General features: G+C 40.5%; 2 protein-coding genes and 1 long non-coding RNA gene across 4 annotated transcripts in view; 1 reads left to right on the top strand and 2 right to left on the bottom strand.

Annotated features, from left to right (window-relative positions):
• The window catches only part of LOC103657337 (zinc finger protein 91-like), a 686132-nt gene that overhangs the window by 127159 nt on the left and 538497 nt on the right, over positions 1-20476 (top strand). The gene's annotated exons all lie outside the window — the stretch shown is intronic.
• LOC121103354 lies at positions 4402-7697 on the bottom strand. 2 transcript variants are annotated; one of them, XR_005835521.1, is made up of 3 exons: positions 7241-7697; positions 6932-7100; positions 4402-4979 (listed from the first exon to the last, which is right to left on the bottom strand). It is a non-coding gene; the product is annotated as an uncharacterized LOC121103354 (long non-coding RNA). The 2 variants fall into 2 exon arrangements; XR_005835520.1 differs by having other exon boundaries at positions 6932-7354; positions 7451-7697.
• Positions 15219-20476, bottom strand: part of LOC103672900 (zinc finger protein 420-like) — a 36025-nt gene continuing 30767 nt past the window's right edge. Inside the window, 3 exon segments of the mRNA XM_040633070.1 lie at positions 15219-15259; positions 15262-15302; positions 15304-17878. Coding sequence (XP_040489004.1) covers positions 15219-15259; positions 15262-15302; positions 15304-17878 — 2657 coding nt within the window.

Below are 20476 nucleotides of genomic sequence, written 5' to 3'. Positions count from 1 at the left end.
ATGCACGCTGCTTACCACATAGAGACTTGTCTCGACATGAGCGCTCACTAGCCTTCTTTCTGTAAACTGTAAAGTGCTGTGAAAGCATGTGGTCCTTCAGGATGGCGATGGTGGTCTTTGCTGGGACCGACCGTAAACTCACAATAGTGAGAAGTAAATAGTAAACTCTTTCCTGGGTACTCGGCAGGAGTTGTTTGTGTTGACATAAGACCGCGGGTGTGGGGGGCTCAGGTGCGCTGTGCCTGCGTTCTCCAGTGTGGCCACTAACCGTGGGTCTCCAGGAGCAGCGTCCCCACTAAGAAGGAACTCATGACAGATGCCAATTCTCAGACCCTGTTACAAACCTGCAGAATCACCATTTCTTCTATGGAACCTGGACACCAAATGATTTCTATGCACATTCAAGCTCGAAAGCACATCATTGCTTATCAGCCTGGGTTTACAGTAAAGGGTGAGTTTTCAGAACCACCATCACCTGCGCCCTCTGCCAGAGTCTGTCTATTGGTCAGGCGAGAGCGCAGTGCTGCTTTACCTCTGTGCTCCAGGTGCTTCTCAGGTAGACCAGGGTGAAGAGACAAGGAGTCACAGATACATCTGTGAGAGCTGCTTTCAGTTGAAGAGAAGATACCAGAGTGTTCGGCCTTCCCTTGGAAGGGGCAGGTCAGTGCAGCCCACGTTCCTGCTGTGGCAGGATCTGTGGCTGTCTGTGGGAGGGGAGGACATCTGAAACCGGACGGAGAAACTCACGCAAGTGTCCGTGTAGGACCTCTTTTCTTCTGAATCTTTCCTGTGACAGAGGGCAGCCTCTTGTGCATTTCGAGATCCTTCTGCCTCTGACCTGATGATAGCAGGTGAAGAAGCTGTGCTGAGGCTTTAAAGGCTTCCAGGTGTGATTTCTCGATATAATCTCACCCATGGAAACAATGAAGAGCAGGAGGGAGAGGAAGAAATGGCCGTTCTCAGGTAAATTTGTCTTGCCTTAGCTTAGGGCAGTGTCCTCATTTCTTCCCCAAATGCCATATATTTAGAATTTGACATTCAGTTCTCTAATCTGGTTGTCCTTCCTAGCAAATTTGTTTTGCTATTTATCCTTTTAATGAGAGTGAGAGTGAATTCTTAGGGTATTTCTCTCTTGCATTGCTGCGTTCTCCATTCTCTCCGACTGGTTTAAGCAGCGTAGGGAATTCCTACCATGAATTCATTCCCTGGAGTATGAAAATATTCCGCTATGACAGATCAACAAGGGGCTTGTTGCTTCCCAAGATTCACACCTGGGGACGTGTTGGGTTTCAGGACCCCAGTGAAGGGGAGAATATATAATATTTATGGTTCTGCTGGGTGTGGCCTCAGTCTTCAGAAACTAGATGAACATGAAAAACAATCCAGATGGCTATTAGGCCCAGAACAAGTCAAGTGCTCTGAAAAGAGAGCCTTGTGTCTACATTGCTTCAAAGAAGGACTTAGTATTTGAAATATATTAAAGATTACAGGACACTGGAGCAATCTGTGGCTTGAAATTTCATAACTGCTATACTTTCACAATTGGAATCCTAGGATTTGTTTTTCTTTTTGTTTTTGGGGGGTTTAGTTTTTTTGTTTTCTTGTTTTGTTTTTTAGTAAATATCACAGCAGTGATGAGTCCTATGCTCAAGGGCAGTAATTAATTTTTCTCATTACAGCTGATGTTAACTTTGTTCACTTGGCTCAGGGTCTCTCTGCCTGATTCCCCAGAAAATGGAGGCTATCACGTTGTTTCCTGAGATCCTGGCCTTTGCAAATAAAGGTTCTAAATTAGTGCTGGACCTTGAAGTTCCATTTTATTGTGCACAGTGTCACAAACATTTTCTTTATTTTTGTATTTTTAGCAAAAGGAAACCAGTATCATGCAATTGTATATGTTCACATGTCTTAAAATTCTATAGTGTATCTCATCCCAAATAACATCATTGCAAGGAAATAATCAGGCGTTTGTTGGTGTCGAAGGAAGTCTTCATGATGTTTTATCTTGGCTTTAACTTTCCCTTCCCTGAGGTTATCTGCAACCTTCCTTTTCTATTGTGATAATTCTAGAACCCAAGTGGCATAGAATACTGTTATCCACATCTTCAAATGAGGCTATTCCTTATTTTTGATTCAGTAGTACTTGGAAGTGGAGGTAAGGAGCTGAACATTGAAGAAGCTTCCTCGGTATTCTAAAGAGGCCATTAGAAAATAGCATTTTGAGAAAAAAATTTCTTATATCGTTCTGTAATATGCTCTTCTCTACCGAGCGTAGTACATAGTACAATTTGAAATTGTACATTCTCCATCAAGTCCTGTTTCTTTTCTTATAAACAGGGCTTGCTGTTCTAGACTGTGTCCGGTCAACTTCTTTGAAAAGGAAAGAGTCCCGGGCACATGAAGAGAAAGGAGACAGTAGCCAACACCCAGGTAGGTGGGAATGAATGAAGCAGATGACACAGGTGGGGGCCAAAGGAGAAACCTCATCTTAAAATGTGGTTTAGGATGCTGTGCTTGAATGGAATGATTCTGGAAGCCCATCCTTAATTCTCTGGTGGTCACAGAGGGACATCTCCTGTCTCATTCTTCACATGCTGCTACATTCTCCAATATTCCCCTTCTTCCAGTGTCTTCCCCGCATTCACAGTGAAATCCAAAAGCCTCCCTTGGCCAGTGAGAGTGCATGTGATTGCTATTCCATTGCTTGTGGAAGCATGTGAACAAAGGTACACATCGGTAATCTCAAAGTGGGAGCTCCATGTGATTTGCTCCTCTCTCTTGGGTGCACTTGTCTTCTGCGGACACACACAAAGTCTGGTACAAAATGAGGAATGTGGAGTAGACTGCCTCCCCTGTCAAATGTTCCCAGAACAGCCCTCGCCATGGAGGCTTCCCCACTGACTAGACCCTGTGCTCTGTCCTCAGAATGTACTTGAGGGGGTGCCTGGGTGGTGCAGACAGTTGGGTGTCTGACCCTTGGTTTCAGCTCAGGTTTTGATCTCCGGGTCTGGGATCAAGCTCCGTGTTGGGCTCCGCACTCCTTGTGGAGTCTGCCTAAGACTCTGTCTGCCCCCCTTCAAAATAAATGAATAAATCTTAAAAAGAAAAAAAAGAAATGATATGTACTTGAGAGCCTCAATGTTTACATTGGTGTCACAGTGGAAAGTGTTGGGCCACTTCATGAAGACCTAATTAATGTTAGGTTCCATCAAGGACAACGTGCCAGAACCTCTGGGGCTGGACACTGGAGATGGTAGTTCTAAAAACTACACAGGGGATCCCAATGTGAAGCAAAACCTGAGACCAATTTTCTAAACATTTTTGTCAGAATTTCCTGTAGATACAAACCGTTTGAGGTTCCCACGAGAAACAGACTCTGGGACCCACCCTCGGATATCACAAATCCCTGGGTCTGGATGAAGCCCGTTAATGTGTACTTTTAACAACCATTGAGGTTGCTGTTCCCAGACTTTGTTTCCAGTAGCCCTAGTCCAGAGACAGCAGAGCACACCGAGTCCCTTCTACCAAACCATCCTATGTCAGTACAAATACTGCCATTCCCAGCGAGGCGATACAGCAGCTCCACGGAGATGAGATTCTCTGCTCATCCCCAGCAAGTGGGGAAGGGACTAGATGAGGCAGTGGTGTCTTGCACGGCTGTTTGGGAGAAATGGTATGTGCTCATGCATCAAAGGGTGTTCATTGAGCACCTACTACGGCTTCACGTATGGAGGCGGCCCTGGGCCCAGGACGCTGCTGGGAATCTTCCATATGTTATGCATGCTAATCTTTCTAAAGGTCTGGGAATTGGGTACTCTATGATCGTTTTTCCCAGGAAGGTTTGCATACTGGGTGTGCCTTCTTGGGAGTAGAGATTCTCTTCTTTTCATGATCAGTAGTCTTAAAAATAATGTTGGATATGATGGCACATATATAGAGAGCAAACTGGGAGACAGGAAGGAAGGGTGGATCATTTGCACTTTGTCTTTGGTTATCATTAATGTGTGGACTATGAATGGACATCCCAGGAATGGAAGGTGGGATGCTCTGTGTCATCTTGAAGCAGTGTTTTCACCGAAAGGTGAAACTGACCAGCAAATTGTAAGTCCTTTGTTCTCCTTTATCTGCCAACACTTTCCACTGTGACACCAATGTAAACATTGAGGCTCTCAAGTACATATCATTTCTTTTTTTTCTTTTTAAGATTTATTCATTTATTTTGAAGGGGGGCAGACAGAGTCTTAGGCAGACTCCACAAGGAGTGCGGAGCCCAACACGGAGCTTGATCCCAGACCCGGAGATCAAAACCTGAGCTGAAACCAAGGGTCAGACACCCAACTGTCTGCACCACCCAGGCACCCCCTCAAGTACATTTCTGAGGACAGAGCACAGGGTCTAGTCAGTGGGGAAGCCTCCATGGCGAGGGCTGTTCTGCAGAACATTTGACAGGGGAGGGGCAGTCTACTCCACATTCCTCATTTTGTACCAGACTTTGTGTGTGTCCGCAGAAGACAAGTGCACCCAAAAATGAGAGAGGAGCAAATCACATGGAGCTCCCACTTTGAGATTACCGATGTGTACCTTTGTTCACATGCTTCCACAAGCAATGGAATAGCAATCACATGCACTCTCACTGGCCAAGGGGAGGCTTTTGGATTTCACTGTGAATGCCAGGGAAGACACTGGAAGAGAAGGGAAATCCTTGGAGAATGTAGCAGCATGTGAAGAATGAGACAGGAGATGTCCCTCTGTGACCACCAGAGAATTAAAGATGGGCTTCCAGAATCATTCCATTCAAGCACAGCATCCTAAACCACATTTTAAGACTGAGGTTTCTCCTTTGGCCCCCACCTGTGTCATCTGCTTCATTCATTCCCACCTACCTGGGTGTGTGGCTACTGTCTCCTTTCTCTTCATGTGCCCGGGACTCTTTCCTTTTCCAAAGAAGTTGACCGGACACAGTCTAGAGACAGCAAGCCCTGTTTATAAGAAAAGAAACAGGACTTGATGGAGAATGTACAATTTCAAATTGTACTATGTACTACGCTCGGTAGAGAAGAGAGCATATTACAGAACGATATAGAAATTTTTTTTCTCAAAATGCTATTTTCTAATGGCCTCTTTAGAATACCGAGGAAGCTTCTTCAATGTTCAGCTCCTTACCTCCACTTCCAAGTACTACTGAATCAAAAATAAGGAATAGATACCTCATTTGAAGATGTGGATAACAGTATTCTATGCCACTTAGGTTCTAGAATTATCACAAATAGAAAAGGAAGGTTGCAGATAACCTCAGGGAAGGGAAAGTTAAAGCCAAGATAAAACATCATGAAGACTTCCTTCCGAACGCCAACAAACGCCTGATTATTTCCTTGCAATGATGTTATTTGGGATGAGATACACTATAGAATTTTAAGACATGTGAACATATACGAATTGCATGATACTGGTTTCCTTTTGCTAAAAATACAAAAATAAAGAAAATGTTTGTGACACTGTGCACAATAAAATGGAAACTTCAAGGTCCAGCACTAATTTAGAACCTTTATTTGCAAAGGCCAGGATCTCCAGGAAACAAACGTGATAGCCTCCATTTTCTGGGGGAATCAGGCAGAGAGACCCTGAGCCAAGTGAACAAAGTTAACATCAGCTGTAATGAGAAAAATTATAATTACTGCCCTTGAGCACGTAGGACTCATCACTGATATGAAATAAACTAAAAAAAAAAACCAAGAAACAAAAAAACCAAAAAAACCCCCCAAAAATGTAGAAAAAAAAAGATCTCAGCATACTTAATTCGCCTTAGGTGAAGTTCATGTAATAAATCTAGTGATCATGGTGTGGTAATAAGCAATTGTTATTAAGCATTTCAGTTCTCCTATGTAAAGCTGAAAACTGAATCAAAATGTTCAGATAAGTACAAATGTTCCTGTGTTTCTTTATCAAGCCAAGCCATTTTAAATGCACACTTGATATTTTTAAATGCACACCAAATTGTTAACATGCTATTAAAATACAATTTTGTACATTTATAGTAATTCATTTCTTTTACACGTAGTTTACTTAAAATAGTTTGACCAAGATATAGTTGATTATAAAGAGAAATATATAAATATATAAGCAAAATTTGATTGAAATGTAACACTAAAATAATTTATTTTAAAAATATATTCATTGTTGGGGTACCTGGGTGGCTCAGTTGGTTAAGTGTCTGCCTGCCCTTGAGCACGTAGGACTCATCACTGCTGTGATATTTACTAAAAAAACAAAACAAGAAAACAAAAAAACTAAAAAACCCCCCCAAAAAACAAAAAGAAAAACAAATCCTAGGATTCCAATTGTGAAAGTATAGCAGTTATGAAATTTCAAGCCACAGATTGCTCCAGTGTCCTGTAATCTTTAATATATTTCAAATACTAAGTCCTTCTTTGAAGCAATGTAGACAGCAAGGCTCTCTTTTTCAGAGCACTGACTTGTTCTGGGCCTAATAGCCATCTGGATTGTTTTTTCATGTTCATCTAGTTTCTGAAGACTGAGGCCACACCCAGACAGAACCATAAATATTATATATTCTCCCCCTTCACTGGGGTCCTGAAACCCAACACGTCCCCAGGTGTGAATCTTGGGTAGCAACAAGCCCCTTGTTGATCTGTCATAGCGGGAATATTTTCATACTCCAGGGAATGAATTCATGGTAGGAATTCCCTACGCTGCTTAGAAAGCACAGTCGGAGAGAATGGAGACGGCCCCAGCAATGCAAGAGAGAAATACCCTAAGAATTCACTCTCACTCTCATTAAAAGGATAAATAGCAAAACAAATTTGCTAGGAAGGACAACCAGAGGTAGAGAACTGAATGTGCAAATTCTAAATATATGGCATTTGGGGAAGAAATGAGGACACTGCCCTAAGCTAAGGCAAGACAAATTTACCTGAGAAGCGGCCATTTCTTCCTCTCCCTCCTGCTCTTCATTGTTTCCATGGGTGAGATTATATCGAGAAATCACACCTGGAAGCCTTTAAAGGCCTCAGCACAGCTTCTTCACCTGCTATCATCAGGTCAGAGGCAGAAGGATCTCGAAATGCACAAGAGGCTGCCCTCTGTCACAGGAAAGATTCAGAAGAAAAGAGGTCCTACACGGACACTTGCGTGAGTTTCTCCGTCCCGGTTTCAGATGTCCTCCCCTCCCACAGACAGCCACAGATCCTGCCACAGCATGGGGAACGTGGGCTGCACTGACCTGCCCCTTCCAAGGGAAGGCCGAACACTCTGGTATCTTCTCTTCAACTGAAAGCAGCTCTCACAGATGTATCTGTGACTCCTTGTGCTTCACCCTGGTCTACCTGAGAAGCACCTGGAGCACAGAGGTAAAGCAGCACTGACGCTCTCGCCCTGACCAATAGACAGACTCTGGCAGAGGGCGCAGGTGATGGTGGTTCTGAAAACTCACCCTTTACTGTAAACCCAGGCTGATAAGCAATGATGTGCTTTCGAGCTTGAATGTGCATAGAAATCATTTGGTGTCCAGGTTCCATAGAAGAAATGGTGATTCTGCAGGTTTGTAACAGGGTCTGAGAATTGGCATCTGTCATGAGTTCCTTCTTAGTGGGGACGCTGCTCCTGGAGACCCACGGTTAGTGGCCACACTGGAGAACGCAGGCACAGCGCACCTGAGCCCCCCACACCCGCGGTCTTATGTCAACACACTGTTTCCCTTTGATTGAAAAAAAAATGTTCGTATTCTACAGGAGTGAAGTAGGGAGGAACAGAAAAATACAGAAAGGAAGGGTAAATTAGTAGTTCCGAGAGTTTTTGTTGTTGTGCCTACATTTTTTTAAACAGGATAGAGAAATGTTTTATTTTTTTTAAAAGATGTTATTTGAGAGAGAGCAAGAGAGAGAGCACAAGCAGGGCAGGCAGAGGGAGAAGGAGACTGCCCACTGGTTTTCAGGGATGGGATGTCTCAGGTCCACGATGTTTCCTGTCTTTGCGCAATTCCATTTTGTACAACTTGAAACCTGTTACTTCTCTACCTCTGAGGTGTCCTGCCCGATGGGCTTCTTTTCATTGACATGTTGCCTTATTTTCTTGTTCTACTGAAGGCTGGCTCTCTGAATATTTCTCTTCTACATCACAGAAGCCCCTGTCAGTTCTCACTTCTTTCTCCTCAGGCTTTTTACGTGCCCTGAACAATTTTCACCATGAAGTAATGACCTAAAGCTTCTGAGGTTTGTGTTGGGAGTGGATCAGCTTTGACGCCAAGATTCCTTTTGGAGTTGGAGGTCAAGTTCTGGATATCAAAGAGGAGGGACCGCCTGTAGTGTTAGTGGGCATTGGAAATTCGGGCTGCTCTGTGTAGACTGGGATTAAAGAAACTGCACATGTAATCCAGTTGAGGTCAATGGCCCCAATAAAGTGCAAAATTCTGAAAAAAGCAAGTACTAAGGGGGAATTTGCTCCACCAGATTTTAAAATGGTCTTTGGAGAGTGAACGAGAGCATTACTGAATACCAAACAGAGGTGTTATAGGGAATAGAATAAAATCATTCCATAACCGGAAATCAGTTCTTAGTGACACTACCTTTAAAATCATATGACAAACTTGATTTATTAAAGACTTAGTTTTTACAATAAGAATCAATGTAGATATCTGAAAATTGGAGATCTATTAATAGATACCACATGCATTGAACTGAAGGCCAGCTGTATACCAAATAATTGCTCTGCAGCATTCAGTATAAACGAGAGAAAAATGCTTACAATTCAACAGAGGAAGCAACCTAGAACTTTGGCTTTGTGATCAGATGGACGGTTTCAAGTGTGGTTCCAACAGTTGTACCAATGCAACATGGCTTTTTTGGGCAAATATTTCAAATACTTCTGAATGAGAAGTAAGTTCTATTCTTTACTATTATATACGCATCATGACTCCCTCTCTACAGAAACATACACTCAGATTTTCTAGCTGTATAAATAAATATATACACACAGATATTGAGTTAAAGGTATGCATACCATTTTGTTGCTTATTGTGTTCTAGAACGTGATGCAGCTTTTCTCAACATTCATGTCCTCTATTTTAGAGAGATCTATTGTAGAGCTTTTTTTTTTTAAAGATTTGAGAGAAAGAGCAACAGACAGACAATGGGGGGGGCAGAGGGAGAGGGAGAGCGACAAGCAGGCCCCCCATAGGCAAGGAGCCTGACTCCGGTCTCCATCCGAGGACCCTGGAATCATGACCTGAGCCAAAGGCAGACGCTTACCTGACTGAGCCACCCAGGCGCCCCTAGAGATGTTTTATTAGTAAAAATGGAATTAGGACATTCTTTAAAAGATCCATGTAAGTATTTTCTTATTGATTACCTATGTCATGATTCACTTCCTCCATATAAAGAATGTTGTGATTCCTGTTTCAGACAAATTTGTATATATTTCATTGAGTTGTAGAATGTGAACTGTAATTACTGCTTCAAAGGTGAATGAATTCGAAATTTTTATAGATACCGGACAGGAGCTCTTCCGCAAAGTTGCACTTATGTCCTATTTTATACGTAGTGTTTCCTCCTGGCCTCACCAACACTCTTTATTACCACTCATTTTAATTTCATCTATCACGAGGCTAGAAGTCATGTCGTGTATTTATGTCTATTCTACTTACCAGCTGTGAAATTGGAGCAATTTTCATTACTGAATGTTCCAGTTATTCGATCAATTAACTTTTCCTATACTTAGAAAAATAAGCTTTAAATTGCAGAGCTATTTTTTGTCTTTTAATCCTGTTTAACAATTAAAATATTTTCTCCTTCACTAATTTTTATTTACTTATACATCTAAGAAAAATGCATATGCTCTTGATTATATTGTTCTCTCTCTACCGTAATTCTGATTTGTTTCTGGTGGAAGGCGTACACTAAGGCATGCTTCAAAATGCTATCTATTCTCATCCGTGTAGTCAAAATAGTCGAAGATGATGTTTAACTCTTTAGAAATTATTTGTATTTTTTCCCATTTCAAATAGTTTACATTAAATTTATGCAAATGAAACCATACCACTTACTAGACAGTGTATTCTGGAGAACACAGTAATTAGCTGTGTATTCCGAAGGGGCTCTTTCCTACTGACCTGCGTCTGTTTCGACTGTCTGGAGATTCTCCAGCTTCAACATCAGCTCTTCCCTGGCCCTCTCGCCTGCTGGACGTGCACACGTGACTCTTGCCATCTCTCACGATCGGGTTAGCCAATTCATTAAAGAAATCTTTCCCCTCTCTCTATGTAGAGATTTATAGAGAAATAGAGATTGCTTCCTATTTATCATATGCCTATATCTTCTTCTGTATCTATAGGTCTATGCAAATAGAGATACCGAAAATACAAAAAGAGATACATAGATATCCATTCTATTGTTTGTTGCCTTGGAGAAACCCAGATTTTAGCATCTGTACATTTTCTTCAACATCCAAGTGTTGAACATAACTCACACTAATAATTAAATATATATAATTTGACAAACTTCCTTCCCATGCGCTTCTTACAAATTCTTTTTGTATTTTCACAAAATCGAAAACACAGGAAAAAGTTAAATCCTAAATTCCCCCTGAAATCTTACACATGTACGTGTGTCATGGTTCAATTTATGTAGTCGTGGTATGTTATAATACTAGGCCTTCTTATACAGGCATTCCTTCTTTGGGGTTCTTTTTAAACAGCTTTATTTGCATTGAATTTAAGTGCTGTATAATTTATCCACTTAAAATGTACAAACGGTAGGCTTTTAAGTGATTCACACATAGGTGCAAGCAAACCATAGTCAATTTTACAATGCATCACCTTCCCCATCCCCATCCCCATCCTCTTATCCCTGTGGCTAGGAAACCACTAACTGCTTATTTCATTTTTTCTCAGTCTCACTGAGATATAATTAACATTAACATTATATTAAGTATATATTGCAAAACATAATTATCACCTCAGAGTTCTAATTTTTCATGTGGTGAGAATTTTTAAGAGCTATTCTCTTAACAACTCTCAATTGTATTGTTAATTATATCAAGTATACACTGTATATATACACCACATTCTCTGCTCATCTGACAATGGACAAGGAATTTTCCATTCTTTTGGCTATTATGCATAAAGTTGCATGTTTATTTTTCACCTATTTCTGAATTTTCTAGATTTGTACCTCTGACTTCTAGTTTCATGAAATAGCGGTTGGGGGGCACCTGGGTGGCACAGCAGTTGGGTGTCTGCCTTCAACTCAGGGCGTGATCCCGGTGTTATGGGATCGAGCCCCACATCAGGCTCCTCCGCTGAGACTGCTTCTTCCTCTCCCACTCCCCCTGCTTGTGTTCCCTCTCTCGCTGGCTGTCTCTATCTCTGTCAAATAAATAAATAAAATCTTAAAAAAAAAAAAAAAGAAATAGTGGTTAGAAAAGATGCTTGGTAGGATTTTGATAATAAATTTATTAAGACTTGTTTTGTGGCCCAACATATACACTAGACCGGAGAATGCTCCATGTGCATGTGAGAACGTGTTTTCTGATACTGTTGGATGCACGTGCAGTCTGTCTGCTTCCTATTATTGTCGTCTCACGTCCCCGTACTGATTGTATCTGGATAACCTGGCCACTATTGAAGGCACAGTACTGAAGTCCCTCTCTAATGAACTGCTGTCTCTTCCTCTGTTCTTGTCTGTTAATAGTTGCTTTACGTGTTAAGTGCTTCTAAGTTGGGTGCATGAATAATTACAAAAGTTATATCCGTTTCTCAAACCGACCCCTTTATTTTGTATTATTTATTCTTTTAGGAAAAACAGGTTCTATTTATTTGAAAAATGTAAAAGATTACTATAGATCAAACAAAATTAGTTTTTAAAAGCAATGGAATATTACTCAGCTATCAAAAAGAACGATTTCTCAACATTTGCTGCAACATGGATGGCACTGGAGGAGATAATGCTGAGTGAAATAAGTCAAGCAGAGAAAGACAATTATCATATGGTTTCTCTCATCTATGGAACATAAGAACTGGGAAGATCGGTAGGAGAAGAAAGGGATAAATAAAGGGGGGGGTAATCAGAAGGGGGAATGAAGCCTGGGAGATTATGGACTCTGAGAAACAAACTGAGGCCTTCAGAGAGGGGGTGGGGGAATGGGATAGGCTGGCGATGGGTAGTAAGGAGGGCACGTATTACATGGTGCACTGGGTGTTATTTGCAACTAATGAATCATGGAACTTTGCATCGAAAACCAGGGATGTACTGTACAGTGACTAACATAATAAAAAAATATTATTATAAAAAAAAAAGCAAGTGACTCCTATGTATCCAAATTGTAAACAACACAGCAATCCAATGCACAAGACTGTTTTTGTTTTTTTTTTCTGAGAGCGGAAAGCAATCACGAGAAATGTCACTACAGACTACATGAATATAGAATCCTACAGCTTTAATATAATGCAAATCATAAGCACATGTGTTACCTACATTTCTCCAACTTTAAAGGATTGAATGTTTTATATTTACTAAATGCATATATACTGTATACAACTGGTAGTCACCTGTAAGTTACGCTAAAAATTGTGAACTAACTAGAATGTACGGGGTTCCTATGGGAAGATGTACATTTCAGAAAAAACCCAGGTTGAACTAAATCCACTGTCACAACTATGGCCAAGGTGACCCAGACAAAGCCTATCACTTGCAGCCGTATATAAAGAAATACTGCCCAGAAATGATATCAGAAATCTTCCCGATATCCCGGATGAGCCCCCCCCACCAAAAAAAAAAAAAGAAAAAAAGAAATCTTCCCGAAGGGCATTTTAGTAACCTCCCTGAAAGTACAATCATTTATTTTGGGACTTTAAATAGCAGATAACAATGTAAATTCAATAACATGTGAAAAACATAGGCAACGTTTAATAGCAAGAGGTTAGAAAACGGAATACTGTGGAAAAGATGTAGTAGCCTCAGCTACTTTTGATAAATTACTGGCTACTTGTTACAGGAAATTGCCAAGATTTTCACTGCAATCGTATTTTCCCACATACATCAAAATCTGAAAGCAATAGGTCTTTCTCACATTGTTCTTCAGAGGTTTTTTCCCCCCCAACCCTCAAAACACAGAAAAAGGTTTTTGAAAATCCACTACTTGTTTAGGGGACTCCTAAGATATCCATGTTCACAAAACTTACACAAGCTACAATTGGGGTACGTGGATCAACACCACCACCATTTCTGGGAAAAGGTATTGGTTTTGAAAGAGGGAAGTACTACACAAGTTACATCTTCATACTATTCCTGGCCTTCCGAAACCAAAATGGGGGAAATCCTATTTGACATCTGCCAAACACCATGAAAATAAAAACACGGCACAAAGTCAGCCCTTTATTTTAAATGACCTTTGCTGTGTTTTACTACTCTCTCTGGCTTAATGTTAATTTTGACAGACGTAAGCATAGCTAACCTGCACCCTCTTCTATTCCCTTTGCAGACAATATCTTTTTCCACACCTGCACGTTCAGTCTGACTGTGTTCTTAAAGCTGAAGTGAGGGCGCCTGGGTGGCTCAGTCGATTCAGTGTCTGTCTTCGGCTCAGGTCATGATCCAGGAGTCCCCGGATCGAGTCCAACATCAGGCACCTCGCTCATCAGGGAGTCTGCTTCTCCCTCTGACCCTGCCCCCTCTCGGGCTCTCTCAAGAAAAAAAAATTTTTTTTAAACCTGAAGTGAGTCTCTTGACTCTGTTGGGTCTTGTATTTCTTTCCATTCAGGCAATCTGTATCTTTGGATTGGAGAATTTAGTCCCTTCGTATTTAAAGCAAGTATCAACACAAGTATAGAGTTAATGTTGTCATTCTTTTCATTGTCTTCTGGCTGTTTAGAATTATTTGACCCTTTCTTATTCATTGGCTATCTTTGTGACTTGATGGTTTTCTTAAAGGATATACTTAGACTATTTTCGCCCTCTCTATTCTGTATTTATTACTACATTTTTATTTTGTGAGTACCATAAGGTTTAAAGAAGACATCTTATAGGAGTCTATTTTAACTTCTTTCCAGCTTAGTTTTGCATAGTAAAACACTTTAACAACTCCGGTGATTCTTATAAAAATGCCGATGTACAACCGTATCTTATTTTATAGAAGAGTTAGCTATTCTCTGATATCTATGAGGATTTCTTCATTTCAACCACATCAGTTTGTACTTTCCAACAATTAGTATTATAGAGATGTATCATCAGTTTACTGGAGTGCTGTCTCTTTTCCCTTAAAGAGCAATTAGTAAAACATTTAATAAGTCATAAATTTTTTTCATTTTAAAAAATGGAGAATGATGTTCTGAGCACAGACTTCATGATGACCTATATCAATGCTAGAACCACAAACAGAATATCCATTTCGATTTTTTCATATATTTTACGTTCTATTGTCCTTCATCTTCCACGGAAAATAGATATTCATGGATGCCACCTAAGGAAAAAGGGCATCTCTTATCTTTGACACAACAACAATACCCACAGAGTTTCACACACCCACCAGGAATAAATGAATTTTCTGAAGACTTGTGAGAGTAGAAACACACCGATATCCGCAAGTCACAAATCTCATATAGAGTCAATGGAAACACACACACACTAAAATTCCACCCATGCAAAAATCCCTCCATCTTTTAAAGCAGAATACATATACGTTATCTAACTGACTAACCTGGTATGATTACTTCTGATGTCATCTCTAAAGTGACTGATGTACTTGTTTCTATTGTGAATTCTGTGACATATATTTGACATTTGATGTTCAATTCAATACATTTCTACATAATTCTATCTTCAAGTTACTTTTCTTCTCTGAACTCTCTGATGATGATTTCTAAACTGTAAGACAACATCGTTCCTCATTCATTGTGTTTTTACATCTTGAACCAAGACTGCATTTTTGGACACCAAATAAGGATTGTATTCCACTTAAACGCTTGGCCACTTTCTTGACATGTTACGGTTTTGCTCCTGTATGATTAAGGATGAGTTTGAGCAAGTTATGACTTCCACCTAGAAGTCTGCCACATTCTTTCATTTGTAGTATTCTTCCTCAGTATGAACTCTATGATGTTGATGTGGAGTTAGGGATCAACAATCCTTCCAAATTCTCTCACAGTCTTCAAATTTGTAAGACTAGCCTCACGATGAATTCTGTGATGTACAGTAAGACATGGTTTTTGCTTAAAAGCCGTGCCACATTCTGTACATTGGTAAGGTTTCTCTCCAATATGAATTCTGTGATGTTGAGTAAGGCCTGATTTTTGGATAAGCCTTGCGACATTCCTTACATTTCTAAGGTTTCTTTCCAATATGAATTCTGTGGTGTTGAGTAAGGTGTGAACGCTGATTAAAGGACTTGCCACATTCTTTACATTTGTAAGGTTTCTCCCCAGTATGAATTTGGTAATGGCGAGTAAGGTCTGAGCATGAACTAAAGGCGTTGCCACATTCTTTACATTTGAAAGTTTTCTCCCTGGTATGAATTCTGTGATGTTCAGTAAGGCTTGATGGATGGGTAAAGGCTTTGCCACATTCTTTAGATTTGTAAGGTTTCTCTCCAGTATGAATTCTGTGATGTTGCCTCATGCTTGATTTAAGGATAAAGGCCTTGCCACATTCCTTGCATTTGTAAATTTTTTATCCAGTATGAATTTTGTGACGTTCAGTAAGGACTGATTTAACCCCAAACACCTTGCCACATTCTTTACATTTCTAAGGTTTCTCTACAGTATGAATTTTCTCATGCCTGTTAAGGTTTGATTTATGGTTAAAGGCCTTGGCGCATTCTTTACATTTGTAAGGTGTCTCTCCAGTATGAATTCTGTGATGCCCAGTAAGGCTTCCTAGATTGTTGAAAGCTTTGCCACATTCTTTACATTTGTAAGGTTTCTCTCCAGTATGAATTTTCTCATGCCTGGTAAGGTTTGATTTCTTCTTAAAGGCCTTGCCACATTCTTTACATTTGTTAGGTCTCTCTCCAGTATGAATTCTGTGATGCCTGGTAAGGCTTGATGGATCGGTAAAGGCTTTGCCACAGTCTGTACATTTGTAAGGTTTCTCTCCCATATGAATTCTGTGATGCTGTCTAAAGTCTGATTTAACCTTACACACCTTGCCACATTTTTTACATGTGTAAGGTTTCTCTCCAGTATGAATTTTCTCATGCCTGGTAAGGTTTGATTTCTTCTTAAAGGCCTTGCCACATTCTTTACATTTGTAAGGTGTCTCTCCAGTATGAATTCTGTGATGCCCAGTAAGGCCTGATGGATCGGTAAAGGGTTTGCCACAGTCTGTATATTTGTAAGGTTTCTCTCCAGTATGAACTCTGTGATGCCCAGTAAGGCCTGATGGATCGATAAAGGGTTTGCCACAGTCTGTACATTTGTAAGGTTTCTCTCCAGTATGAATTCTCTCATGCCTGTTAAGGTTTGATTTCTTCTTAAAGGCCTTGCCGCATTCTTTACATTTGTAAGGTTTCTCTCCAGTATGAACTCTCTCATGCCTGCTAAGGTTTGATTTCTTCTTAAAGGCCTTACCACATTCTTTACATTTGTAAGGTTTCTCTCCAGTATGAACTTTGTGATGTCCAGTAAGGCCTGATGGATCAGTAAAGGCTTTGCCACAGTCTGTACATTTGTAAGGTTTCTCTCCAGTATGAATTCTGTGATGCACAGTAAGGTGTGATTTCTGGATAAAGGCTTTGCCACATTCTTTACATTTGTAAGGTGTCTCGCCAGTATGAATTCTCTCATGCCTGTTAAGGTTTGATTTCTTCTTAAAGGCCTTGCCACATTCTTTACATTTGTAAGGTTTCTCTCCAGTATGAACTCTGTGATGCCCAGTAAGGCCTGATGGATCGATAAAGGCTTTGCCACAGTCTGTATCTTTGTAAGGTTTCTCTCCAGTATGAACTCTGTGATGCCCAGTAAGGTGTGATTTCTGGATAAAGGCTTTGCCACATTCCTTACATTTGTAAGGTTTCTCTCCACTACAGACTGTCTTATGTATACGTATTCTTGATGACTCACTAGACATGTTCCCAGGCTTATGATATCTGTATGGGTTTTGTCCCACATGAATTCTCTGACGATCACCCACACTGGAGGACTGATTAAAATCTCTTTCACATTCGTTACCTTCATGAGGATTCTCTCTTATATGCATAGTGTTATATATAAGGTTGGACCTTTGATCAAAGATGTCCCCACATTTAATACGTTCAAAATGGTTCTCTAGAAAATGAGTCCTCAGATGTTTCTTAACATTTGAGTCTTGATGAAGTTTTTTCTCACATTCACTGCCTTGAGCAATTCTGTCTCCACTGAAAATGCACCAGTCATTTTGTAGGGTAGAGTCCTCGGTGAAGGACTTCTCAAGTGGACCCCACTTAGCGGTTGTTTCTTCATTTTTAAACCTCTGTAGTGTAGAAATATTTGACTGAGAGGTCAATGCAATCCTATTTTCAACACTGTTCAAATCATTATTTTCAGCATGGACTAGGTAACTTTCCAGATTTTCCACATTCTCTTTCCATGTATCTGTCCGTTCGAAGAGTTGATTGGAGCTCCTGCTTACAGAAACACCCTGCTTTGCAGAAAGAGTGGACTTAAAACGGAAGGTTTTACAAACTGTTTTATATCCCTCGCCATCTTGGGCAGTGAGAGTCTTATTATGGGCGGCAGTCTCAATTTGGACATATCCTTTACGATCATGATCCCAGTCTATCATTAAGTGTAACTTGTCAAGGACGCAATGTTTATATCGACCCACTGACACATTTTGAAATGAAGCTTCTTTGCAGGGCTCTGGCAGGAAGCTCAGGGCGCCATGTGAAGATACCGCTGAAAGATATTGAATAATAGAAAAGTCAAGTCATTCCACTTCCTACTTTCAGATAAATACACTGATGACATCTAACAACCAACCATAAAATCAATCAGAGAGCGTCAGCAAGACAGCTGAGAAGGAATCATCCAGACTTTATTCCTCCACGGACACATAAACTTGCACACAACACCCGGGCCACATAGCTAAGAGATAATTCTGTAGTACTGTCATGGTGTAACACAAATCCCTCTCCTCTCCCTCCAATAATCAGGAAAAGTACCATTATGAGTGAAAATCAAAGAAAGGAAGGTTTTTTTTTTTTCTAAGATTTTATTTATTTATGTGACAGAGAGACAGCCAGCGAGAGAGGGAACATAGTAGGGGAGTGGGAGAGGAAGAAGCAGACTCCCAGCGGAGGAGCCCAACGTGGGGCTCGATCCCGGAACGCCGGGACCACACCCTGAGCCGAAGGCAGACGCTTAATGACTGCGCTACCCAGGCGCCCCAGAAAGGAAGTTTTTTAAAGACTTATTTGAGAGAGAGAGAGAGCGAGAGTATGAGCGAGAGGAGGCCCAAAGGAGAGGGGCAAGCACGTTCTCATCTGAGCAGGGAGCAGACACAGGATTCAGTCCCACAAACCTGAGATCGTGACCTGAGCAGAAGTCAAAGGCTTAACTGACTGAGCCATTGCGGCCAGTGGAAGAAAGAAAATTTACACATAAAACAGAAATGAACAAAACAGAATTCAGCAAAAATAGGAAAATATCAACAATAGGCAGATTTGGTTTTCAGAAAAAAACAAAAATCAAAATTGACAGACTTATAAATAAATCAAGTAAGAATGAAAGAGGAGACCAAATAAAATCGGAAGGCATGAAAGCAGACACAGTATCACTGATATCATAGAAATAAAAATAATTATGAGGTAGGGGCGCCTGGGTAGCGCAGTGGTTAAGCAACTGCCTTCGGCTCAGGGCGTGATCCCGGCGTTCCGGGTTCGAGCCCCACATCAGGCTCCTCCACCAAGAGCCTGCTTCTTCCTCTCCCACTCCCCCTGCTTGTGTTCCCTCTTTCGCTGGCTGTCTCTCTCTGTCAAATAAATAAAATTAAAAAAAAATTATGAGGCAACAATACATAATTATAGGCAAAGAAACAGATACCAAAAAATATCAAAAACATATAACCAACCAGGACTCCAACGTGAAGAAATATTTTTATTTTTATTTTATTTTTTTATAATAATTTTTTATTATGTTATATTAGTCACCATATCCTTAGTTTTGATAATGTTCCCTGATTCATTATTTCCGTATAACACCCAGTGCACCATGCAATATGGGCCCTCACCAGCCTATCCCAATCCCCCACCCTCCTCCCCTCTAAAGCCCTCAGTTTGTTTCCCAGAGTCCAGTCTCTCATGGTTCATTCCCCCTTCTGTTTACCCCCCTTTAATCTTCCCTTCCTTCTCCTACCGATTTTCCTATTTCTTATATTCCCGAAATGAGTGAAACCATATGATAATTGTCTTTCCCTTCTTGACTTATTTCACTTAGCATTATCTCCTCCAGTTCCATCCATGTTGCTGCAAATGTGTAATCGTTCTTTTTGATGGCTGAGTAATATTCCATTGTATATACGGACCACATCTTCTTTATCCACTCGTCTGTCGAAGGCATCTCGGCTCCTTTCACAATTTGGCGATTGTGGACAATGCTGCTTTGAACAGTGGGGTAGATATGACCCTTCTCTTCACTACATCTGTATTTTTGGGGTAAGTACCGAGTAGTGCAATTGCTGAATCATAGGGTAGCTCAATTTTTAACTTTTTAAGGGACCTCCACACTGTTTTCCAAAGTGGCTATACGAACGTGCATTCCCACCAACAGTGTAAGAGGGATCCCCTTTCTCCACATCCTCTCCAACATTTGTTGTTTCCTGCCTTGTCAATTTTTACCATTCTAACTGGTGTAAGGTGGTATCTCAATGTGGTTTTAATTTGAATTTCCCTGAGAAAAATCACAGAGGAGAACATAGGCTGCAACCTCTTTGATATTGGCCACAGCAACTTTTTTCATGACACATCTCCAAAGGCAAGAGAAACAAAAGAAAAAATGAACTTGTGGGACTCATCAAGATAAAAAGCTTCTGCACAGCCAAGGAAACAGTCAAAAAAACTAAGAGGCAGCCCACGGAATGGGAGAAGTTATTTGCAAATGATGCTACAGATAAAAGACTAGTATCCAAGATCTACAAAGAACTTCTCAAACTCAATACATGGGAAACAAATAATCAAATCAAAAAAAGGGAAAGAAGATATGTACACTTTCCCAGTGAAGACATACAAATGGCTTACAGACACATGACAAAATGTTCAAAATCATTAGCCATCAGGGAAATTCGAATCAAAACCACATTGAGAAGAAATATTTTTACAAATCCTCCAATAATCTACAACTCTTTAGTAGATTGAAAAGTAATTTTTAAAAAGGCCCAACAAAGAAAACTCCCGGGCCAGAGGACTTCGCTGCATAATTCATACAAATATATAATGAGAAATTACTTCACAGCTCCTCAAACATTTCCAAGGAGTAAAGAGAAGGGAGCTGCTGAGA

Source organism: Ursus maritimus, unplaced genomic scaffold (genome assembly GCF_017311325.1).
Source record: "Ursus maritimus isolate PB19 unplaced genomic scaffold, ASM1731132v1 scaffold_19, whole genome shotgun sequence".
NCBI lineage: Eukaryota > Metazoa > Chordata > Mammalia > Carnivora > Ursidae > Ursus > Ursus maritimus.
Note: the sequence above shows the minus strand (reverse complement) of the source record. Positions and strands in the feature narration are given on the sequence as shown.